We start from the raw sequence: 27544 nt of genomic DNA on the forward strand, positions 1-27544 counted from the left end.
AGCAACTTGTTGGGTGAGTTCATCTAGCATCCCCTTAACCTCCACATTCAAAACCGTATTAGAATCTTTGCTCTTGCCTTTTCTCAATTGTCTATCACTTCCCCATTCTGTAGTTCATGAGGCCATCTCCTCAATTAGCTCCTTTGCCGCTTTATGCCCCAAAATGTCTAAGGCACCTTTTCCCGACCCCGCATCTAATGAAAGCCGAAGGTCTTGGGTCAACCCTTTGTAAAAATTGTTCACTAGCTCGGCCTCGGAGATGCCATGGTGGGGGCATAACCGTTGGAGCCTCTTATACCGCTCCCATGCCTCATATAAGGTCTCATCCTCTTCTTGAGTAAAGCTTTTTAGTTCACTCTTGACTTTTGCCGTTCTTGAGGGTGGGAAATACTTGTTCAAAAATGCCGAAGCCAACTCATCCCATGTCTTGAAGGAATCCAGGTCACAATTCTTTAACCAATCCTTGGCCGAACCCCTAAGTGAACGGGGGAACAACCTAAGGCGTACCGCATCATCGGAGACCTCATTCGACTTGTACATATCACAATTTTCAAGGAACTCATTTAGATGATCATTTGGGTTCTCCAAGGGACCTCCTCCAAATTGATTGTCTTGAACAAGGTTGGGTAAGGCATTTTTGATCTCAAAGTTATTAGCTTGAATTCTTGGCCTTTGGATGCTTGGATTTACTATGTGCTTAGGAGCCATAAACTCTCTTATCGGGACCGGATCACCCATGATGTTAGGTTCTTCTTATAAAACCCCAAAAGGATTTTCAAACACTTCGGTAGCTTCTTGGTGATTACCTTCTTCTCTATCGGTGGTGTATCTAGTAAACCCCTTCTTCTTAGAGAATTAAGTCTTCTTGCCGTGGCTTCAATTTCGAGATCAAGTGGATGTGTTGGTCGACCTCTTCTTTGTCGCCTACTTATGCAAAAGACCTAAGCACTTGAAAGAAAGGATTAGTAACAAAGGACTTAGTCTAAACTAGAACAAAAACGATTAATATCAAGTCGTACTCCCCGGACAATTCGCGCCAAAAACTTGATGGTATCAAGTAATATATCGCAAGTAGACGATTTTATCGTTGTACACTTTAGAGGGTTGATCCCACAAGGAGTAGGTGGACTACTAATCGTTCTAATTCACGAGCTTAGCTAAGTCGAAATAAAAGGGAGAGGTTGTAACGAACTAGCACTAATATTAGCAAATTAAAAGGCTACGAACTAAACAAGCAAAGAACAAGTTAAGGGATTAAGAATAGATCAAATAATAGGAAAGACTAGAACTCGGTTCTCCCACGAATATACGTAATTCCACATACTAATTGTCTCGGCTAATCAAAAGGGGTAGATAGGTAAGGGGGAGATGGCTCTAATTCGCCTAGAACCTCCCTCTCGGGCTCGCAATAGGACACTAGTTATCCCAACTAACCCCCCCTCTCGGGTTCGAAAGTCGGTGTCCCTAACTCAAAACCCAACAACCCCGAAAACGTGCACTTTCCCAAGGAGGTCAAGAAATTGGTCAAGGTCAATAAGCCCTCATCGTATTCTGGGTCATCCCACTCCCTCTCTCGAGGGTCGATTTCAAACGCTAGTCTAGAGGCACCCTCCCTCGGTTCTCCCTTTCGGTCTCAACCTTAGTTGGTGACAAGGGTCGGTTTCCAAATATCCAACTCATAACAAAACCAACTCTCGTTGGTGGACAAGGGTCAAAAGTCGACACTACCCAAAAACCAAATCTTAAACATGCAAATTCCTCTAAACTACCCTCACCAATTTCCCCCAACAAATTAGCCTTAATGATAATTAATTAGTGAAATTACCCATACCGGGTCAAACCGAGTCCTAGAGGGAGACTACTCACTAATCATGTTTCTAAAGGCAAGATAAGCAACAAAGATGGAGTCTTTAAGCATAAACATGGTGTGAGGATGAATTCTACTTCTAAACATGCAACAATCCAACAATAATTATGAAGAAAGATGATTTAATCTAAAAACAAGGATAAGTAAACTAAAAGACACAATCTTTAACACAATCAACTCAAAGATTGAATCTTTGGGTGTAACCAACAAGGATGAACAAAGGAAAAAGGAGCAAAGAAAAGATGAACAATGAAAAGATGAACAATAGTGAAAACAACAACAATCAAACAACAAAGATGCAATTTTAACATAAACAATCAAACAAACTTCAAAGGAAAAGCAAATGTAAACTAATGAAAATAGGGTGAGAAATAATACCAACTCTATAGCAAGAAAGGAATTAGGATAGAATAATAAAGAAGGAGGAACCTTCAATCTTCTTACAACCCAATTTCAATTACTAACTAATTGAAGAACTTGTCTAATTAAGGAATGATTAACAAAATAATTAACAAAGTTTGAAACTTGGAAAAGGAAATAATTTCAGATCTAGGGTTGTGTGTCCAAAGGGTTTAAGGAGGGGGTATTTATAGTCTTTCATAAGATTAGGAAGAAAAGAAGAGAAAAGCCCAAATCCGCACATTCTTTGCGTTCCGCCGGTGGACATTTGCCGCTTAGGTTCTCCTACCGCGAAACCGTCAAATAAATCAAAATAATCGGCAAGTGTGTTCTGCCGGTGGACCGCCCGCCCTGCCGCGCAGAACACTTGTCTTCGGTCTTTGGCTTATTCCTTGTGATGCACTCTGCCGGTTGGCCGTCTACGGTGCTCCTTCCGGCAATGAGGTCAAACTTCTTTTTTCTCTTTAACTTCAATTCGGGACAGTGCTGTGTGTTCTACGGTGGGCATTGCCGGCAGAACACACAGACCTACACATTCTTCTTTCTTCTATTTTGCAAAGTGAGGGGGTGTTACGCGGTGGCGGGGCCAGACTGCCGGTGGGCCACTGAACACAACTCTCGACCATTTTCACCTCTTCTTCATGTAAAGGCATTGGAATGCCTTCCTTGCCCCAATTCCTCCATACTCGACTCGATTCCTGCAAGAGGACACACCAAATCATATGTACGGGAATTGGGCACAAAATGCAAGGAAAGGCATACAAAACCGACTCAATATGAGTCGGAATGCGTAAAAGAAAAGGGAAAATAAGGTGCAAATTAATCGTATATCACAACGCCAAGGTTATTTTTTAAAGAATTGCTAGAGATGTTCGGTCTTATATTTGATATTACACCATATGATGATTCTTAATATGGATGGTGTACTATGTATGCAAACAAGATCCTAAGACCTGGTAAGGAGTGTGATTATTCATACCTTTTTCCATATTACTCGGTAATAAGTTATTAAGACTATGACTATTTTGGATAAAGTTCTAGCAATAGCATTGGCCATTTAATCATAGTGTAAATAATTTATACATTTGGGTTGTCCAACTAATTAAGGTTGAGGTTTAAAAGTCATAAGGTTAATAGTTGGACTTAAGAACAATAAATGACTATTTTTGTTGGATATACTTTTAAAGTTTTAAGGGTAATAAAGTAATGATCCCACAATCAAGTTATTTAAGACGGAAATTATGGGGTTCGTTGAGGATATTGAGTTTGAGTGGGAGAAAAGGTAATTGAAATTGTTAAGTCTCCCTATATAGGATCAAGATCAATTCGGTAGAACAAACTCAAATATCTCAAGCACCAATTCATTAAAAGATCCACTTATAAGGATTAATGCAATTATAGATAATTACATTGTTTTTCTATATGGTTAAAAGAAAATAACAATGTAATGACGGACTAACAAGTTGCAGTAAGAGTTACATAATGGAAGGTTAAAAGGTGATCCAATCACCATCTAGCAAACCATTGAAGGTCCTAACTCATATAGGTGGATTTGATGCCGTAAACAAATTAAGTCATTTGATGGATGATCATATTTGGACATTGTTCCATTACCTAAAGTTGTGAAATATATTGGTTTCAAATATACATTTGTTACCAAGAAGGGTGTAAAAGGTAATGTGACAATCGGGATCATCGTGTCGGTATTGACTATAAGGACTTTTGGGCATATTCGGTTTTTGGTTATATTGGATGAATGTTAAAGGTTTGTTTTCCAATAGTGACATTGATAAAACCATTCAGTGCAGTAATTAGAACTTTGATTTAGTAGATTCAAAGAGATTTTCTGCAAATTAAGGTAATTGATCTAATAAAGCTTTAAGTAAGGTTTTCCGTCTAAGGACACTTAAATCTATTATGTTATCATCTTATTTGATCTAGATGAATCTGGTAGATGATTGTAGATACTCAGGATTCAGTGGGAGTATGAAAATATTCCAGTTTTATACCCTTTCAGTAAAGGAGACAAATCTAGTCTCATTGATGCCCTAAAGAAAATATGTATTCAGAAAATACAGTAAGTCTTAATGTTTTATGTATTTAAGAAATATGTTATACTTAGTCTATACGTGTTTGGATATTGCGTATATTCTACAGTTTGACAGATATTAAGGTAATACAGGTTAGGATCTTGGATCCACTAAGGGCAGCCAAATATGATTTTTTATTTATATTTGGAACAAAACATTATTTATAGGAGGTCGATTCAAGTTGAGATCATTCGGTATTTCGACTCCTAGTTGGTTTATGAACATTTGTCTTAAGGCTGCAAATTCGGTACGGTATTGAAAGACCACTTAATTAATTTATGACAAATGTGCATTTATTATAGTTTCTAATAACATTACAAGTGATGTACTGTTTAAGAAATAATTCAGAGTGAAAAGGTCTCAATTATACATGTTGATACAAACTCCATTTTGCGGATCTGCTTACTAAGGAATTACCACACACGGTCTTTCTTGAGCTAATTGTTCAAATGGGTGTTTCAGTTTTAAGGAAATTCAGTTTAAGTGGGAGTTTATCATGTTAGACACATTAAAGTTTACGGTTATTAAGTTCTGCAGAAATAAGGTTTTCGGTTTACAGTTTCACCCTGTGTTATTTTGGTTGATCTCACTAAGGTGGACCAGTTGGAAATATACATATTTTGGATCACATTTGGATGTTGTTTCCATGCTACGCACCTATATTAGATTCATGTCATTGGTTATATTGGCATACGTGACCATTGAGGGTCCTGTTACGACAAACTATAACAAAGGCCACTTTGATCCTATGATAGTATGATTGATGGACCGAATTGCATAAGACGGTTACTGTCGGTTAGAATGTCGATAGCAGTGTTGAGCGCGTAAGGTTATAAAATGAATACAATTTTTCAGGTGACACACACTATCTGTATTTGACCCAAGTGGGAGATTGTAACAATATTGGGTCCAATAATATTTATGTGGACACGCTATTATACAGATTGTATTTGTTTGCTAGCTATCGTTTAAATTTAACCCAATATAGTGATCCATCTGGATAATATAATACGGGCATATTAATTACCTCTTATAAAGTATGGACCGGATATCTTAACTGTGTAGATACACATTAAGTTACTAATGCATGATGGGCGCATTAGATTAAGGAGACTATATATAAGTCACATGGGTTATGGTCCCTGGTAGCACACAATATTACTAATCTCCCCGCACCCCATCAGTAGAGAGATCCATACGGTATGTATGTCTACTAGAAGTGTTAGTGTATACATCATTTTATGTATACACTAACAAAAAGACATAATCCCGAAGACCGTCCCTTCAGGCGGTTCATCCCAACCATTCGTCATATAATTAGGTACGCTTCCGCTCTACAATTTATACCGAGTAATTTAGTATGAGTTTATGGTCTCTATTCAGATTAAATCTAACACCGTCTTGATATGACATGAGAAGTACTCCTTAACAGGCCCAATAAGGGACGTCTTGACTTAGTTAAACCACCAGAATGACGATTGCATAATAATAAGCTGACTGGTTATATATTGAAAAGAAGAATCAACTTTTTAGACACTCTTTATTTGGTACCTTGAAAAAGACTGTCCCCATTATCGGTATGGAAAATGAAAGGGCGCCACCGGGTGACACCCAATTTGGGCGCCACCCTCTCACATGGGGTGAGTGCGGGCCCCTTCAATAAAGAATGCTTGTGAGAGGGTGACACCCAATTTGGGCGTCACCCGGTGGCGCCCTATCACTATCCTTATCGGTATTAACACCTTTACTCGCAAGCACATAAAAAAAAATAAGTACATGTATTTAACCTAAAATCAAAATTTTGATCTTGTATATTACAGAATAAATAACATTTAACAAGTATTGTATGTAGAAATTATATAATTAAAGCCTTAAATTTTATTGATAAAACTTGGAAGTATTCAGGGGCGGATCCACATAGTAGCAGGGGGCGACGCTACCCCAAACATAAAAGAAATGGTTTAGAAGACGAGTTTTTGCTACTCCAATTATTGCTGAATAGTAGATAAGGAAATATTATTCCATACATTAAATGTCCACTAAACATCTTGTGGTTAAATGGTAGAAACTTTGGTTTTCCACCTATTGCCCCAGTTTAAATCCCTCTACATGCATTTATAGACTATTTTTTTTGTTTGCTACCGCATACATTAAATGTTAGGTCTGCCCCTGGAAGTATTTATAAGATCACAAAGAACCCCTAAAGAAGCTAGACTTGGCTTCCAAGGAATATTATATACAAAAGAATCACTACAAGAAAAAAAGGGCAGTTTGCAACCAACTGACTACCAAAAAATAGTCGTTGAAGTCGTTTAGCAACCAATTAGCGACTAATGTATCTTGTTGTTAGAGACATTGTTGCACAAGGTTATTTATGAGAGATATTTAAGGAAGTTGGTCTTACCAACGTCCAAAATGTTTTATCTCGAGTTCTCCCGGTTACCATGAAAATCCTTTCTTTGTTGATTTATTTGAGGTGTAATTTAACGAGCTTAATTAGGAGAAATTTGAAGTCGATATAATATATTTGAAGAAAATTGACGAAGGGATAAAGACAATGTTAGCTACCTCTCAAGTCGATTCCACCATCATTAGGGTGGAGGAGGAAGAACGAGGAGGACTAAGTGGAGGTGGTAGCAAGCCTACCTAAGTCGAATAACTCTGAAAAAGCTACCTGAAAATCACCATGCATGAACACACTCCCGACATCCCCCACCAAAGTTGTCGAAGAAGAGGTTGGAGAGAACTCATCCAAGAAGGCTCAACTCTAAGAAACTTAGATTTGATAATTGTGTTGGTTGTAGTTACTAATTACTAGTCACTAGCTATAGCTTTAGTTTTATTTTTTTTTTGTTGCATCGTCTACTTTAATATTAATGAAACGTAATTTCCTTCTCATCTTACTATTCTTTTAGTTATAATTGTAAACTAAAATAATATAAAAAAGAAGGGGGTCACTCTTACCATTCTCGATAAAAAAGAATTATAAAATACGAAAAAGGGTAACACTTACCATTCTCCTTAATTAAAATTGAATTATGAACGTTTGACTTCTCTATGCACCTCAATTTATTTTTTAGACTTATTCGAAAAGGTAAATGTTAATCATTATTGATGACCAATTATCTTATAAAATAATATTAATGACAAATTATGTTAATTTATCTATACTATATCGAAAAGGAAATTTATTAAATGTTTTTAAAGAATTGAAAGGATAAAATTTACGTAATTTCGTATAATATAGTCACATATTATTATCGAAACAAAATTTTAAAATTTTGTTATACCTACATTGATAAATTTTCCAAAATATATTAGTAAATAGGAAAAATTTACAGTTAAATTTTAAAATTTGTGATCCGGTGAGAACTACCAACATAATGAGAACCGTGAGAACTCGACCTTACAATTTTTTTTAAAAAAATATAATGACGTATTTGGATTTGGCATAGAATTTTATGGCTAGATAATAACATATTTCTTGGTCTAAAAAGTATAAATTAGTGGCAGAAATTGAGCCGAGATACATTTTATTAATTTTCATGCACTCACTAGTCACTACTCATTTTCATGTATCTAACAATTTTTATGCACCTAGAACTCGTTTTCATGCACCTAGAACCTGTTATTTTCATGCAACTAGCAATCATTTTCATGCATGTAACAATTTTCATGCACCTAGTATTCATTTTCATGCATCTATAACCGTTTTAGTATACCTAATTTTATTTTTGTACATTAAGTTTATATTTTGTCAGTAAAATCAGTAAATTTTTTTAGCTATCCTAAAAAATGTTTTTGAATAAACTAAACTAATGGTAATTGATCTATCAAAACTTTCGAAACAAGATTTGCTGAAAATTTAGTAAGGGTCTCACGGTTCTCATTATGTTAGTGGTTCTCACCGGATCCTGACCCTATATATATATATATTATTTTGGAATTTCATCATAATTTTGTAAGTTCAGTCTTTTTATAGTGGAGCTCAGATTCTGATTTATACAATCAATACAACTGGCTTTATAGTCTACTTATTGAAATGACGATAGAATCTCCATTCATTTGATCCCGTCGTGGCGATGGCACCTTCAAAGGAAAAGCCGGCATACATGATTTTCCACAGCTATATCTACATGATAATGATAATAATGTACGTTGACGAATAAATATATAATTTAGCACAGCTGGGAAATCAACAACATTACGATTTTCTCAAATCATGCTTGCAGAACCGATCAGTAGCCCAAATGTTGGATAGTTTAACACCGTCGTTACTGAATAACCCGCCGTGAATTACCAAGACTTTGTCGTTGATGAGATGAGCCAAGGCTAAGCAACAAACGCTCCCTTAAATAGAGAGTAATTTAATGTTAAGTCAGATACCTCCGTCTTATCCGTCTTAAGAGAGATTTAATGTAATCTAAGATAGTAATATATTGCATGTCTAAATTCATATCCCTTCGATTAACTATACCCGCTTGGCTTGACCACTGACCACCATATCGAAATGACCTAAAATAGCCCGAAACCCGAAAAAAAAAGGAGAAACTGGAAGTGACCCGACCCAAATTGGTCAAATCCAAACCCGACCGACTGGCCCGTTTACCAGGTCTAAATTCCTCTCTCTCCGACTTCAAAGGATGCATTTGATTCAACGTTTATATTCTATTAAGCATCAATCAGCCGGCATAGAGTATAATACATGAAGTATATCTTCTATATATATATGATACAGAGTAATATTATAATGTAGACGAATAAATTAGAAAATCAAATAAATATACTTTAGCATAGCTGGGGCAATCAACAAGAAGATTTTCGGCAAATAATGGAGGTTTACGAACATGTGTGCACGATTACTATTATCAATGATCACTAACAAACACGCACTTATAAATAGAGTCGTGATTATTGATTAAAAATCATTTCAACTTATCATACAAACAACTTCAAAAAAATAATAAACAAGAATTAACTAATTACTATGGGAAATCACAATGATGCCCTAATTACTCTTACGCTATTTCTCGTCTTTGCATTTATTGCACACTTTGTAAGTATCATAATTCATAATTTATGGTTTTGATTTAATGTATATTTTAATTTTAGTCTCTTTTGTTAACCTTGATGCATGGTTTATTACTTGGAAATTAAATGTCAAGGATATCATATTTATCCTGAATGATCACGGTTCTTTGCAAATGGATTATATATATATTAATTAATGTTTGCAATTTTACGCAGAATTATATATATATTAATTAATGTTTGCAACTTAGATTTGATAATTGTGTTGGTTGTAGTTACTAATTACTAGTCACTAGCTAGCTTTAGTTTTAATTTTTTTTTGTTGCATCGTCTACTTTAATATTAATGAAACGTAATTTCCTTCTCATCTTACTATTCTTTTAGTTATGATTATAAACTAAAATAACATAAAAAAGAAGGGAGTGACTCTTACCATTCTCGATAAAACTGAATTATAAAATACGAAAAAGGGTAACACTTACCATTCTCCTTAAAATTGAATTCTGAACGTTTGACTTCTCTATGCACCTCAATTTATTTTTTAGACTTATTCGAAAAGGTAAATGTTAATCATTATTGATGACCAATTATCTTATAAAATAATATTAATGACAAATTATGTTAATTTATCTATACTATATCGAAAAGGAAATTTATTAAATGTTTTTACAGAATTGAAAGGAAAAAGTTTACGTAATTTCGTATAATATAGTCACATATTATTATCGAAACAAAATTTTAAAATTTTGTTATACCTACATTGATAAATTTTCCAAAATATATTAGTAAATAGGAAAAATTTACGATTAAATTTTAAAATTCGTGATCCTATGAGAAGAACCAACATAATGAGAACCGTGAGAACTCGACCTTACAATTTTTTTTAAAAAAATATAATGACGTATTTGGATTTGGCATAGAATTTTATGGCTAGATAACATATTTCTTGGTCTAAAAAGTATAAATTAGTGGCAGAAATCGAGCCGAGATACATTTTATTAATTTTCATGCACTCACTAGTCACTACTCATTTTCATGTATCTAACAATTTTTATGCACCTAGAACCTGTTATTTTCATGCAACTAGCAATCATTTTCATGAATGTAACAATTTTCATGCACCTAGTATTCATTTTCATGCATCTATAACCGTTTTAGTATACCTAATTTTATTTTTGTACATTAAGTTTATATTTTGTCAGTAAAATCAATAAATTTTTTTAGCTATCCTAAAAAATGTGTTTGAATAAACTAAACTAATGGTAATTGATCTAACAATACTTTCAAACAAGATTTGTTTGAAAATTTAGTAAGGGTCTCACGGTTCTCATTATGTTAGTGGTTCTCACCGGATCCCGACCCTATATATATATATATATATATATATATATATATATATATATATATATATATATATATATATATATATATATATATATATATATATATATATATATATATATATATATATATATATATTATTTTGGAATTTCATCATAATTTTGTAAGTTCAGTCTTTTTATAGTGGAGCTCATATTTGTTTTCAAATAATTCAAATAAAGCTCGTAATTTAAAAGTCTAAGCTCAAATAATGCATTATAAAGCTCAGATTCTGATTTATACAATCAATACAACTGGCTGTATAGCCTATTTATTGAAATTACGATAGAATCTCCATTCATTTGATCCCGTCGTGGCGATGGCACCTTCAAAGGAAAAGCCGGCATACATGATTTATTTTCCACAGCTATATCTACATGATAATGATAATAATGTACGTTGACGAATAAATAATTTAGCACAGCTGGGAAATCAACAACAATACGATTTTCTCAAATCATGCTTGCAGAACCGATCAGTAGCCCAAATGTTGGATAGTTTAACACCGTCGTTCTTGAATAACCCGCCGTGAATTACCAAGACTTTGTCGTTGATGAGATGAGCCAAGGCTAAGCAACAAACGCTCCCTTAAATAGAGAGTATTTAATTTAACTACTTGTTTAGGTACGCACAATAATAATGGAGTAATATCATAGTACTATCTTAGTTTTCAAAAGGATACCTCATTTTAATGTTAAGTCAGATACCTCCGTCTTATCCGTCTTAAGAGAGATTTATCTTGTAATCTAAGATAGTAATATATTGCATGTCTAAATTCCTATCCCTCCGATTTACTATATATACCCGCATGGCCTGACCACCATATCGAAATGACCTAAAATAGTCCGAAACCCGAAAAAAAAGGAGGAAGAACCGAATCGACCCGACCCAAATTGGTCAAATCCAAACCCGACCGACCGCCCGTTTACCAGTCTAAATTCCTCTCTCTCCGACTTCAAAGGATGCATTTGATTCAACGTTTATATTCTATTAAGCATCAATCAGCCGGCATAGAGTATAATACATGAAGTATATCTTCTATATGATACAGAGTACTATGATAATGTAGACGAATAAATTAGAAAATCAAATAAATATACTTTAGCATAGTCAAAATCAACAAGAAGATTTTCGGCAAATAATGGAGGTTTACGAACATGTGTGCACGATTACTATTATCAATGATCACTAACAAACACGCACTTATAAATAGAGTCCTGATTATTGATTAAATCAATTCAACTTATCATACAAACAACTTCAAAAAAATAATAAACAAGAATTAACTAATTACTATGGGAAATCACAATGATGCCCTAATTACTCTTACGCTATTTCTCGTCTTTGCATTTATTGCACACTTTGTAAGTATCATAATTCATAATTTATGGTTTTGATTTAATGTATATTTTAATTTTAGTCTCTTTTGTTAAACTTGATGCATGGTTTATTACTTGGAAATTAAATGTCAAGGATATCATATTTATCCTGAATGATCACGGTTCTTTGCAAATGGATTATATATATATATATATATATATATATATATATATATATATATATATATATATATATATATATATATATATATATATATATATATATATATATATTAATTAATGTTTGCAATTTTACGCAGAATTTGGTTAAGGCTACTCCTGTTTGCGAACATTATATTTGGGTGAAGACTGAGGATGTCAAAAATGCGGGTACAAACGCACGGGTAACACTGGAGTTATATGACGCGAAAGGTCAGATGATCAAATCCAGTAATTTAGAAGGAGATGGAACAATGCCTGGCGATATCATATTCAACTCGGTAGCTTCACATATATATAGAGAACACAAAGCCCACGACTATTTTGAGCAAAATAACCTAGACTCTTTCACTATTAGGTCTGATTGTCATACTTCTAAACTTTGCAAATTAAAGTTGAGCCATGACAATGCAGGCACAAATTCCCGGTTGGAGGGTTGACTATGTAAGTGTTCAACGGGATAGGTTCAGCCCCGAAAAGTACGATACAAAGTTCAAAATCAATCAATGGATAGGTAAGGACCAGACCGTTGTAAAGGACTTATGCGGATCTTCTAATTAATATTATTGGAAAATGAGATGATGACGTCATTGACAATTGTAATTTCCACTTATGTTGATCTACATAAGGGGTCGGTCAGTCAAGTAATTGTGGTTTGTATTTGTTTTCATATTTAATATGTTTGCAAAGTGTGCGATCTTTTATAAGATTGTTGTTTTTACGTTTTTATTATATGATGTAATTGATGTTATTGGACAATGAGATTTGAGAGTGAAATGTTTTTTCCTTAATATCAGGATTTTTGTTTTTACGTTTTATTATATGATGTAATTGTGGTTTGTATTTGTCTTCATATTATGTTTGCCAAATTGTTTTGTCTTCCACCTAGTTCGACTAATACGTCACGAATTGTCTCGATAGAACATGAATAATTGGTGAACTGACACTGACTTGATTTTTCACGAGAAGTAATCGATAACGGACCCAATAAGGGACCCCGTGACTCGGTTAAATCACACCCGATTGATGATTGGGTGATAACAAGATTATTGGGCGTATAGGGTGGTGGTTCATGAGAGAAACATAGTAGGAGTACATGTTAATTATGTTCTACGAATCTCTGAAAGTTATAACCCCTAATCTTTAAATAATAAAATAAACTCTTGTTCCCATATTATTTTGTTTCTCTCTATTTATTGACGGGTTCAAACTTTTATGGTATACAAGTTATTTTATACAATTATTTTTCTCCCGTGAATTTACTGTTTTGTAGCTGATGACTTGGGGCCTCATGGAAGCCTACTACTCAAGCATTACATGTTGCTTCTTTTTTTCTTTTTCTTTTGTAAATATTTTCTCCAACGATGAAGTGACGAAAAATGTAGACGGCAGACGGCTATCTCTTTGTGTTGTTGTCACAACACGTTACTCCGACCCAGGTCTATCAATACCAGCTGGCCTGGTGGCACCCTATCGGTAGTACTAGGGTGACACCTGATGGTATCGAGTTTTGATATGATTGCATGAAAATGCAATTGAAAAATGACAGGTTGCGCTCCTAATATTTGGTATGATTGCATGAGTTTAATTTATTATTTTGTTAGGGGATACAAATCAATGACTTCTTCAAATGTAGGGAACAAATATGCAAATCTCCTCAAATTTTGCCGTCGATATATAGAATCTTTTGGTTATTTGTTCAACAAGTAATGATTGTATGTATTTCATTATATAAATTTTGAAGTTCCAAAATTACCCATTTATTAACTACTAATTTATTTAAAATTTAAAAATTATTGGAGGGAAACAAAAACACTGGAAAGTGGAGTCTAGTGATAAAAACATGAGTGAGAATCTCATGGGTCTCAGGTTCGAGCCCCTACAAGAGCAATTGTTTGGGAGTAATATGACTTGTCACTCACCCTGGTAAAAAGGGTGGCTCACATGGTGTGCCTGGTTTAGGCTATTATGTGAATTCAATGAGTTTACCTAGTGCGCACCTAAGGCATCAGTGACGGCAGGTTTCCTTACCCAAAAAAAAAGGAAAGGAAGAGAAAACCCTAAACATCAGGAAGAAGATGACAACTTAACGAATTCGGTGTTGTTTGGCCAGGTTTATGTGAAATAGCTTCTACTTTCTAGAATGAGTTTTTTCATAAACTACTTTTTGGAAAAGTTGTAGTTGTTTGGCCTAACTTTTGTAAAAACAGTTTCTTAACAAATGGATGTGTTTGGCCATCATCCTATTTTCTAGTTTTTTTTTTCCTTTTTAAACTAACATTATTAATAACATCATCTTTTTAATAAGAAAACTTGGCTTCAGGAAATCAAAATTTTGGTAAAGTTGCATTATTAATCAACATCTTAAGAAATTCAAGCAAATATATAATTATGACATATCGAAAATAAATTATTATGATTACACATCCTCGTCAAATCAAAAGTGTGCCAACAAATAGATAGAAAAAGTTTACGTTTCTAATATAAATTTTAAGATCGTCTCATGTTCATAAGAGACGTAGCAATAGAATTACAAAAAACAGACATGTTTTCATCATCTGCAGCATCGCCATGCTCATCTGAATCATCTTCATCGCCATGCTCATCTGAATCATCTTCATCTTCTACGTTGGGCATATAATTTGGATCTGCGTCACACTTATCAAACTCTTCATCTTTCAGCGCATTTTTTCGAATAAAATTATGTAGCGCCATAGTTACAACCACTATTTTACATTGGGTCCAAAACTTATAACTGGGTATGTTAAATAATATTCTCCATCTGTTTTTCCAAACGCAAAATGATCTCTCTATAACATTTCTAAGAGATGCATGTGCAAAATTGAATATTTCAAAATACCCAGTTGGAGGTTGACTCGATCGCTTATAATCAGCAAGATGGTAACGTGCATTTTTTCCCTTAAAAGGTGCCAAATATCCTTTCGAATTTGAGTAACCTGCATCGACTAGATAATACTTACCTGAAAAGAAAAACACATTTAGTACTAAAAGATAAAATAAAATATAAATTGAAATGAAAAGGGAGAAAAAAACTATGTAACTGACCTTCTGGAGGATATGGAAATATATTTTTCCCTTTTAATTTTGCTAAAGTTTCAGTGAAAATTCGAGAATCGTGTGCAGACCCTTCCCATCCAGCTTCGACAAATGTGAATAACATGTCAAAAACTATGTAACTGATTTTTCAAAGATTCCCATTTGTTCTTTAACTGCTTCTGGTCATAGTTTCTTCTAGTTCTACGCTGAAACTTATTAACTACATTTTCCCATCCTACCCTATTGAAGTGTGTATTAGGCCTATTTCCAGCATGTACCTCCTCATCACACACTTCACAAAATATCTTTGTTGTTAAATGATCCCAATTTGCCTTCTCCTTTTTCATTACAAAGTTTGACGTACCAGTAGGTGCTCGGGGTTGACGTTTTGTCATCTTTTGATTACATGCCTAATGCAATTTACATTCACAATCATGTTCAAGACAACATTTCTATTTAAACTATATGCAATTTTAAATACGTAAATCAATTTTCAGCTACATAGAACATTTACCTCATCATTCATATGAGAAGTTAACAGTCCAGTGAAAGTTTGGGATGAAGGAAAATCACGGACACTATGACGAACAGGTTGTTTCACCTAAATGGTAAAGTTTAATAACGAATAAAAAGTTACTACTATCGCACTTTGAAAAGTAAGACAATAGGATAAAGTATTTACCCTTTCCAGTGATGCTCTAGCCAAAACCCGCATATTGGAATCATTATTCGTCTCTTGAGATGCAAATTGATGAGTCGATGCAAATTGATGAGGCATAGCTTGATGATAGTAGTTTTCTAGTATGAAAGCAAAAAAAATTATCAGTCAATAGAATAGATTCCATGTGTAAAAGTTGAGATATCAGTCATAAGAACAATCATTCATTGAACTAAAGACACCTATATTATACCATTAAAGCCATTGTGTAGTAAACTAAACATATACATTTTGACTCCATTTTAGTCTGAGTCACTCAAAAGGAAGAAAGCTAGAAAAAAGTATGAGAGATGGCACAAAGTTTTGTTTAAGACGGATGTATCCGTCTTAGCCTTAAGACGGGTCAAGTATGACAGATAAAACAAGACAGACATAATTCAGAAGTATGTCAAGTATGGCGGTTAAACAACTTTCATTTTTCTTTTTTGGTTGTTTGCAGACAAGACAGACAGAATTCAGAAGTATCGGGTTATTCGGATCTTTTTCTAAGATAGCTAGAACAGAGGGTTCACTTGGTTTCTACAGGTGCGTCTTCTAATTTAGCACTATGTTCATTCGTAGTTGGCGTGCTAAACTGCTAATGCAACTTATCAACTTTATTGATCTCAGAGGTAATGGGGCAAGTGTTGCACGGATTGTTCCATATGCAGCTCTGCACTAAAGTTGATAAGCAGCATTAGCAGTACGGACGGTGAAATTTCCTAGTGCAGGATCATTTGCTGAACACATAATATACAGAGTAAAAACTTAGTACAAATGCTTCAACTGCACGTTAAGCTACAGTCAAACATGTAAACAAATAGGACCTATGCCTCAAAAAAGTGAAATTTCCTAGTGCAGGCAAGGAAAAAGCATGACTGTATTTGTCCATTAGTTGAAATCTATGTTGGTCGGACTCTTCAATATTACCTCGCGTACATGGGTAGGACACTCGGACATTTCATTTTAGACCAAAAACATGAATTTTTTCATAAAATAGCCGAATCCGACACTTAGACACGTATACCACTGTTTATCTTCTCTACTGGGAATAAGCATATCAAAGAGCCAATCTAACTAGTTCCACGCATCTTGATACACAGAAACCTATTGGTGGAGTCAATATCAGTGTTTTCACAACATTCAAAGACATAGGTATGGAATCCATACCAACCTTTACCAATTGTACAATTATCATTATTTGATGGAGTTCATTGAAATCAGAAAAGATTAATAATTTACCAATTCAACTTATCATGTATCTGTAAATTAATTCACAAACATTAATATCCTCAAACATCAGGCTAAAGCAAATTGTTAATCCCTTCTTTGTAATCGATCTTCAACTTTATCAAATACTACAGACCAAAATCAAAAGCAAAATACATCACCATAATTATTCAACATCCCTTTGACGATATTAATTAATTTTATCACCGAAAAATTAAAATTAATAATCTCAGAATGCTTGACATTAGTAGAAGATTATGATTATTGAAGAATTAACATTAAAGGAGTAGATAATTACCTGGTATTAGTAGAGTTGGCATTGGGCCGTGCTGGGCCGGCCCGCGTGCCGGCCCATCGTGCCTTCCCCAAAAAATGGCCCGGCCCAGGCACGGATATTGGGCTGGCCGTGCCGTGCCTGCCCGCCCACTCACCCAAATCCCCGCCGCGGCCCGCTCCTGGCACGCCCAATTTCGTGCTCGGGCCGTGCCTGGCCCATGGGCTAATCGTGCCTAGCACGTGGGCCGGCCCAATAACCTTAGTATTTTTTTTAAATACACTTTTATTTATATAAATAATGAATATTAACGATTTAAATATATATTTTATTAAATATTAATGTACTTGATGTCTTGATTAGCTGATTACTTGTATTTTTAATGTACTAGATTTAATTAAATAATTAAAAAACGATATTAAAAAATGGAATTTAATTAAATAATTAAGAAACGGGCCAAATCTCGGGCGTCTGCCAGTGCCCGCCCGCCGTGCTGGTTCGTCTTTACCCTCCGTGCTTGGGCGTGCTGCCGTGCCTAGGCACGGGAATTTCCAAAAAATGCAGCCGCGGCCCGCCTCAAACCCGTTCGTGCCGTGCCCGTGCCATCAGTATTATTCATCCGTGCCGTGTCGTGCCCGTGCCGGACTCGTGCCGTGCCCGTGCCGCCCGCCTTAGCCCGGCCCAGATTGCCATCTCTAGGTATTACAGAGAAATTAATTAATGGAGCCGATCAACAAATTGGAAAGGAGATAAAAATTGAGTTCAATAGCAATGAAATATAAAGGTATAAGAAGAGGATTTGTTACGCGGTAAAAAAATTGGTTTGGCGCTTAACAATATTTGTGGAATTGTGGGAAACAGAAGCAGAAGCAACAATTTGGTGCTTCTGTTTCTAGGGGCTTTTTTTTAGGTTTTGACTTTTTAAAAGTAGTTTTACAATCTCCAAAAATATAGTGTTTGGCCAAATTTCTCCTTTTACATTTACAAAAACACTTTTTAAACTTGGCCAAACACCCCCGAAATCATGGATGCTAACTGGATATTGAAGAAGTTAGATAGACATTATATTATGGGAAATGAATAATTAATACATGCATTAATTACATTGATTCAGGTATAATTTATTCCTTCATTTCTAAATTAAAATCAAATTTGGAAGGGTATTAAATGCTTAAATACAACCCATTCAGTTGTATTTATCATTTCCCATAGTACAAATATATTCATTACCTATCGACTTATATTTAAAGTTAAATTATTTTAATACTTCTTCATTATTAATTAATAAAAGTTATATAAAATATTTTGATAATATTCTTGATAAATATAAATATTTTGATAATATTCTTGATCTATGATCTACATTTGACACAACGAGTCAAATGGGTTGGGCCGGATTTTAACCCTAAAACGGGTCATAGAACCACCGAGTGACACCATATCATTAGAAATCGAAATTAAAAAGTTCAGTACACGTGAAGTTATCATAAAGCATAGGCAATGTCTCAGGATGTGGCACGGCCGAGAACTTGGTAACATTAAATTTCAATTTCGGGGCTTCGAACCGAAGAAAAGCACCCTCATTACCAAATTGATCACAATAATTCGGAGCTGAAAAAACCGTAACAACCGTACCATTATGATCAAATTCATACCCTTCTTGTTTCACCTCATGTGACCTCACTAATAAAATCAAGTCATTATCCTCCAAAAACTTTTTCGTCACGTCCGGGCCAAATTTTAGGCCCACACCCTGTGGGCTCGGACCCCTTCCCAGGTCCGAGCCCGGATCACTCCATAACAATTCACACATTAGCCCTTCTTTGGGCGGTTCTCCAAACCGGTCAATTGCACGGATATCGGATAATTTTACGCCGTCCTCACTAAATAGACCGCCATGTGTCACAAAGACCTTATTATTAATCACATGAGCTAAAGGTAAGCAACAAAAAACTTGAGCAAATAAATCAACAAAAGAATAATTCAATTTCGTCTTGATCTCGGATTCGAACCCGTAATACTCGTTCATACTCTTGCTTTCATGATTTCCCCTAGCTAAATACATTGAATTCGGGTATAAACACTTGAATGCGAAAAGCGTAAGTATAACTTCAATTGAAAACGACCCTCGATCAACAAAATCGCCATTAAATAGATACGGGTTATCATCGGAAGGATATCCATTAATCTCAAATATGTTAATTAAATCGTAAAATTGGCCGTGAATGTCACCACACACGGTAATATGTTTTCGGTCGGGTACACTTATATCGACAAGCGTAGGCAATTGAAATAATAAATCACGGGTTCGTACGAGGATTTGATACGCAAACTTTTCGTGTAGACAAATTTCGTTCTTAAAGTCGTCTATCATACTCTTTATAAATTCTAAGGTAATTGATTTGGAATCGAATCTGTTGGGAAATTTACGCCAAATTACCCACACGCAACGGAAGCACAATCGACAATATAAAACCAAAAGTAGAAACTGTAAACAACAATAAGACGAGACAGAAATATAGGGTAAATACCCAGGGCAAAACCCTCCAAATCCGGAGGTAAAACCCACAGTCAATCGAGCAATCCACTATAATAATAGTACCAGTACAGTCTGCCGTCCCAAATAATACACCAATTCGGAACCACAATGATTTAGGAAAAAACCAAATCTAAACCCTAGAACAATTGACAAATTCCACCAACTGACTAGTAAGACGGTCTAGATTAAACCACCTAAATAATGTGTAAATCCGTATACAAGACCGTATACAAAGAACTATACTGACCTCGATTAACTGAACCCGAGATAAGAATCTCGACCATAAAATCACCTTGCTCCTGCCACCCAACCACACACTAACCCAAGACAAGGACCGTCTTGTATCAAACCGCGTGTAAGAAGACCCAAGAAAACAGACCCGTTTCTTGTTAGAAAAAGTGGCACCAATTGAGCTCACGCTCAAATCAACCTGCAAGTATTTTCCTTTTGTGTTTGTGTGTGTTGTTGTGCTACCCGAGAGATTAACCAAGGGATCAAAAAACCTTATACCAACAATGTGAACAATCTTGCCAAGCAAGATTAACACGTGGGATAAGCCCACAAACAACCACTTTAGTCTATTATTAGACCAAAGCACATATGGTCCAATACCACATGAAACCTACGGCTAAAACAAGAAATGAAACAAACCATTTTCTAAGCCATATCAAATTGGGCTGGACCATTGGGTCATAACCCAACAAATCTCCCCCTCAGCCCAAGGGAACCGAGGAATCAACCATTGACCTACCGTACTTACCAGCTGCACACCCGAGTTAGTATCCTCACCCTAACTCACAACCACGGCCAATGCACCGTGTACAGCCGTACCAAGTTAGTAGCATCACTTGAATTTGGAGAGGAGTCTCTCCCCCCCACTCTTACCACCCTTGCCCCCGTCTGCAACCTGGAAACTAACATGTCGACGCCTTTCGTTTTTCCAGCCAACATGTGAGCTCTTCAGACGGTATAACCCACGATGTAACTCCCCCTTCATAAGGACCATTGAACCCTTAGTCACCTTCACCACTCCCCCATGAGCTTTGAACCCATAACCTTGAGAGTCTAATTGACTAAGTGAAATTAGATTCCGTCTCAACTTTGGAGCATAAGCAACCCGATCCAAAGTGTTCACCACCCCATTAGAAGTCTTGAATTTCACCACCCCAATACCCATGACATCCACCGTTGAATTATCCGCCAAACTCAACTTCTTAGTCACACCCAATTGGAGCTCTTCAAAACATTCTTTCCGGAAGCAAACATGATTGACACTACCCGAATCTAAAATCCATTCCTCCTTAGAAGAAGCATCGTGCCCATTTGAGACCGCAAGTAATTCATCACCATCGGTTAAGAAGCAGCTACTACTTCCTTCACTTCCTTCACCGACAACCAAGTTGGTGTCACCCTTGCCTTTCCCGCTTTTATTAGGACAAAACCTCCTAATATGCCCAAGTTCACCACACTTGTAACATTTCACATCCTTGCTTGTAGAAGCATTCCCGGATTGAGACCGCCATGCTTTGACCCATCACCCCTGTTTAATGATCGACCTCTCCCACCATGAGCAACGGCAGTATCTCTCCACCGCCACTTTGCACCCCAGCCTTGTCCTTCTTCCTCGCATCAAAAGACAATAGAGCTGCTTGCGCTTGATCCATAGTAATGGTATCCTTCCCGCACAAGATAGTATCCACATAATTTTCATATGTATCCGGGAGAGAGTTAAGGAGTAACAATGCTTTGTCTTCCTCCTCCAACTTTACCTCGATTTTGTTCAACTCATCTAAGAGTCCATTAAACATGTTCATATGCCCAATGAGATTTCCATCCTCATCCATCCTCAGCCGATACAACCGCCGCTTCAAAAGCAACTTATTTGTCAAGCTTTTAGCCATATACAGCTTTTCCAATTTTTCCCATATCGCCGATGGAGAGTCTTCATCAAGAACGCAATTAATGACTGAATCAAATACACAACCCATGGTACTAGCACACTTAGTACACATCTCTTCCCGATCATCATCACTCATCTTTTCCTAGGTTTACCACCGACCCCTTCAAGGCTCTAGCCAAGCCAAGATGAACCAAGAGGTCTTTCATCCTCCTTTGCGAGAGGGTGAAGCTACTTTTTTCCATCAAACTTCGGTACACCAAACTGAGACCCCATATTTGACGCCATTGTCAATTAAACCGCCACCTGGACCGAGCCCAAGTGGCTCTGATACCACTTGTTGGGAAATTTACGCCAAATTACCCACACGCAACGGAAGCACAATCGACAATATAAAACCAAAAGTAGAAACTGTAAACAACAATAAGACGAGATGTAAAATATAGGGTAAATACCAGGGGCAAAACCCTCCAAATCCGGGAGGTAAAACCCACAAATCAATCGAGCAATCCACTATAATAATAGTACCAAGATCTCACGATCACTGCGTCCCAAATAATACACCAATTCGGAACCACAATGATTTAGGAAAAAACCAAATCTAAACCCTAGAACAATTGACAAATTCCACCAACTGACTAGTAAGACGGTCTAGATTAAACCACCTAAATAATGTGTAAATCCGTATACAAGACCGTATACAAAGAACTATACTGACCTCGATTAACTGAACCCGAGATAAGAATCTCGACCACAAAATCACCTTGCTCCTGCCACCCAACCACACACTAACCCAAGACAAGGACCGTCTTGTATCAAACCGCGTGTAAGAAGACCCAAGAAAACAGACCCGTTTCTTGTTAGAAAAAGTGGCACCAATTGACCTCACGCTCAAATCAACCTGCAAGTATTTTCCTTTTGTGTTTGCGTGTGTTGTTGTGCTACCCGAGAGATTAACCAAGGGATCAAAAAACCTTATACCAACAATGTGAACAATCTTGCCAAGCAAGATTAACACGTGGGATAAGCCCACAAACAACCACTTTAGTCTATTATTAGACCAAAGCACATATGGTCCAATACCACATGAAACCTACGGCTAAAACAAGAAATGAAACAAACCATTTTCTAAGCCATATCAAATTGGGCTGGACCATTGGGTCATAACCCAACAGAATCTTGGCCTGGAATAATGTGGGTCGACCAGATTGAGTTCGATTGGAATAGGCATCGTTGGCGGGGCGACAATAGCGTTAAGTTGAACGTTTTTATCAAGGGTTACCATGAATATTTTTGTGCGACCAGGACGGAGGGAGTATATTAGAGAAAGTGCGAATAATTGTGTAGCTTTGAATTTTGATATGTAACAAGGAATATTTGATGTGTATATATACAAAAATAATTGTCTAACACTTTCCTAAATCGTATAGATGGTTAGAGTTGGATTAGGAAAATACCACTTCAATTAATTAAAATAAGAAAAATAATTAAAAAATTTATCAAATTGTAATTTTTTGTAATTATTCCGTAGCTTGGTCTTTTGCTGGTAGGAAGTCAAATAGAGTTGCACACGAGCTTGCTATGTACTCCCTCCAATTTTCTTTTATCTTCCCTTTCTTTTGGGCACAAAAATTAAGAAAGGGGAGAGAAAGAAGGAATAAAGTAGAATAAAGTATTGTAAGTTGGGAAATTTATAGGGGAGAGAAAATAATAAAGAATGAATAAAGAATAAAGAATAAAGAATAAAGAATAAAGAATAGATAAAGTAATGGGAGTTGTTGATTTTTTAGGAGAGAGAAATTAATAAAAAATGAATGAAACTTACCAAAAAAGGAAAGAGGAAAGATAATTGGAGGGAGCATTATTTGGCACCCACATCGGTTTTCTTTCAAAAAAAAGGAAAAAGAAAAAGAAAAACAATAGTTTTATTACTTTTTTATTTTTGTGGGTTTAGTGGTCAGGAGATTTAGAGTACTTCCTCCGTTCCAAAATAATTGACGTTTTCAATTTACGAGGTGAGCCTTTGAATTCAATTTATACAAAAATATATTGGTCGGAAAATTATAAAAATTACACCATAAAATTCCTTATAAATAGAGCTTTAATATGAGTATACATTTCAACATATTTAGTCATATATTTTGAGAGATATTGAAAAGAGAAGTGAGTGTCTCGAAAAGTGAGAATGACAATTAAAAAAAAAACAGAGGGAGTATTAAATTTATGGAGTGACCCGCAGTTTTTATTTCGTATTAATAAGTTTTTCATTGTTTTAGAAATAAACTTCACCTTGGAAACCAGCTTGTATACAACATTCCAAAGGCTTATGAGCCTAAAATCCGACATTCTCTTTTGAGTTCTCTTCCTTGTAATCAACAGAATACGGGCCTGATTAAGAAAAGCGCTCCACAACAAATCCCAAGAACCATATCGATCAACCGACATACAGGATATTGCATACAACTATTTAGTGTAGCTGAGCTGGGGCAAACAATGATAAGTTTTTCTATAATGCAAGTTTAAGGTTTACAAACATGTTCATTCTCAAATACGCGTTGATTACGTTATAAATTTTTAAATTCAATTAATTATTTTCTTTTGCACTTATATATAGAGCCGTGATCTTTGATTTATCAATTCAACTTATATTACATTTCAAGAAACAAATAAGAAGAAGTGAGTAATAATTAACATGGGAATTCATAATAACGATGCCCTCATTGCTCTTATGTTATTTCTCGCCTTTGCATCGATTGCACACTTTGTAAGTATCATACATACTTCATTTCCAATCTATTCATCATTTTTTTTTACTATTGATTTTAAAATAATTTCCTACTCTTTCGAGACCTAGCAATGATCACGATAGATTTATTATGGGGCAATGATGGCATTATCACATTGTATGTTAATGTTTATGGTTTTTATTTATTTTTGATTCTGATCCTTTAATTAAGCTTCATGCATGATTTGCTTGCTAAATGTTAAGGATATCAAATCTATCCTCATCACGGTTCTTTGCAAATGAATTATTATATTTATAAATAATGCTTGCAATTTTACGCAGAATGTGGTTGAGGCTAAAACTTGCTACCATTATATTTTGGTGAAGACTGACAATGTTGACAGTGCGGGTACAGATGCACGTGTAACAGTCAAGTTATATGACGCACAAGGTCAGATGATTGAATCCACTAATTTACAAGAACAAGGAACTGACAAGGGCGAGCTAAAACTCCATTATCGACCAATTGAGGGACGTTTCAGTAGTGTTGAAGAAGTTTATTATAATGATCCCTACAACTATTTTGAGAGAAATCAGCTGGACTCTTTCACTATCGAATCTAATTGCCATACTTCTAAACTTTGTAAATTAGAGTTAAGTCATGATAATTCAGGCACAAAACCCGGTTGGTATGTTGACTATTTAAGAGTTCAAACTCAATATCCTGACGATATATTATTCGCTTTTGAAGATACTAAGTTTGAAATTAACCAATGGCTTGCTAAGGACGAGAAGCCAAACTCACTTAGCGTTCAAAAGAACTTATGCGGGTCTTCTAATTAATATTGGAAAATGATCACACGATGTCGTTTTTAACAATTGTAATTTGTCCTTATGTAGATCTACATAAGTGGTCAGTCAAGTACTTGTGATTTGTATTTGTTTTCATATTTAATATGTTTGCAAAGTGTGCCATCTTTTATAAGAGTATTACTTTTACATTTTATTATATATAATGTAATTAATGTTATTTGATAATGAGATTTGAGAGTGAAATGTTTTTTCTTAATATCATGATGATTATTACTACCTCTGTCTAATTAGGTTGTTATCTATTTGACTTTTTTGTGAGAGAGATTGAAACGGAGCAAGTATTGTGTTTGGTTTGCAAAATGTATGTTTTATTTTCTACCTAACTCGACTAGTATGTCATAAATTGTCTCGATAGAAACCTGAAAAATTGTTATTAATCACTTAGCTAAAAGGTAAGCAACAATACTATTTTCTCATCTAAGAAATACATGCAATATCATAGTACTATCTTAGTTTTAAGAAGATACTTCGTTTTAATGTATATTGAGATATCTCCGTCTGAAGAGAGACTTACTATAATCTAAGATAGTAAGATATTGCATGTGTTTTGTGTTGGAATTATTGCTTCAAAAGAAGCTCTTATTATCCCACATTAGTATAATCGTTGGGATTGTTGGAAGTGTTGGAATTTTATGTGGTTTTCGCACAATTTCCAAGTTTGATAGTTCAGTCTTCTATGCTGACTATTGCGGTTTTTCCATACGGATTACTCAGTCTTCTAAACTGAGTGTTGCCTTCTCCATGCTAATTGTGCGGTCTTCCAAGATACAATTTACAAGACGATATTTAATACGTCTCTAGACCCTTCCTTCTATTCCTATAAATACTCCATGTTTATACCTTTTTCTACACACAACAACATCCACTCTCTTATATTCTCTCTAAATATTATCTGATATTCATAGCTGATTTTGGCAACGTTCTGTTAGTAATTCTCAATCTGAGTCTTTGTCGTACACCTTAGACTCGGAAGTCGTGTAACCCTGGGAAGTTGGTTGCTAAGAGGCCGTGTGTATCGAGCGGGGCAAATTCAACTTTAGGGCAGTGATTCTCGTCACGCCACGACAAAATCTCTCCTATATTCCGTAAGATTTACTGTTCTTTATTTTCGTAATAGTCATACCGCTTACAGTCTAAAGTTGAATTTTTTTTTTTTTTTGCTCGTTAAAATTTTTTTTTTTTAAAGCGCTGTGGCTGCTATATCTATTTCCGCTAATTCGTCGCCAAAGTCAAATCTTAATTGCTTACGTGTTCAGTGTTCAGTGTCCATAATTATTGAAGGAGCTTTTTGTGTACATCTTGACTTCAATTCTTAAGTGTGTACTTTTATTAAAAGTCTAAGGGATAATGATGAGAAGCTATCTTAACATACACACTTTAACCAATTGCATTAGTTTTTAATGTGTGTGATTTTCTTTTGTACTGATAAATTTTGGGCTTATGTGAATATATGACATGATTACCCAAGCCTATTATTGTGTCTTTTCGGCACTTGGCATCGAACCTCACTGTCTTGACTTTGCAGTTTGTTGTGCTCTGGTATCCTTGTTTCCCTTCTTCGCCTCTCATATTTTAGAATCGTTGAGCACTTTGTCTTGTAAAATACTTAGTGCCCTAAGTATGCATGAATGTGATACGTATATTGCCCTCCATCATGAATGTGTCTGGTTAGCATATCAAACATGTTAAATTATTAGGCCGTATTAGGCCCGTCTTATGAGATTAGTCCATTTGTATTAGGGTTTTATCTATTCCCTCATTTTGCATTGTATTTAAGTGATACATTCACTGCTTAATCAAGACAACGAGATATCATTCCCTTCTTCTCTATAACTTAACATGGTATCAGGTTCTTGGTTCGATTCGAAACCCTAAAATAATAAAAACGCTTCCGCCTCTTCTCGTCTTCCCCACTTCGTCTCCTTCAAATGACGCAACCAGAAGGTG

The 27544-nt window shown here is 35.4% G+C and overlaps 1 protein-coding gene and 1 non-coding gene across 2 annotated transcripts; one reads left to right on the top strand and one right to left on the bottom strand.

Annotated features, from left to right (window-relative positions):
- The first annotated feature begins 259 nt into the window (after nucleotides 1–259).
- Nucleotides 260–366, top strand: LOC141615618 (small nucleolar RNA R71). Its single transcript, XR_012530030.1, has one exon. It is a non-coding gene; the product is annotated as a small nucleolar RNA R71 (small nucleolar RNA).
- Nucleotides 367–16737: 16371 nt separating this feature from the next.
- On the bottom strand, nucleotides 16738–27166 carry LOC141612804 (serine/threonine-protein phosphatase 5-like). The gene is made up of 4 exons (XM_074431554.1): nucleotides 27107–27166; nucleotides 25087–25112; nucleotides 19037–19977; nucleotides 16738–16799 (listed from the first exon to the last, which is right to left on the bottom strand). The coding sequence occupies exons 1-4, from the start codon at nucleotides 27164–27166 to the stop codon at nucleotides 16738–16740; spliced, it is 1089 nt and encodes a 362-aa protein (XP_074287655.1).
- Between the last annotated feature and the right edge of the window lie 378 nt (nucleotides 27167–27544).

The sequence above is a fragment of the Silene latifolia genome, chromosome 11 (genome assembly GCF_048544455.1).
Source record: "Silene latifolia isolate original U9 population chromosome 11, ASM4854445v1, whole genome shotgun sequence".
In the NCBI taxonomy this organism is placed as follows: domain Eukaryota; kingdom Viridiplantae; phylum Streptophyta; class Magnoliopsida; order Caryophyllales; family Caryophyllaceae; genus Silene; species Silene latifolia.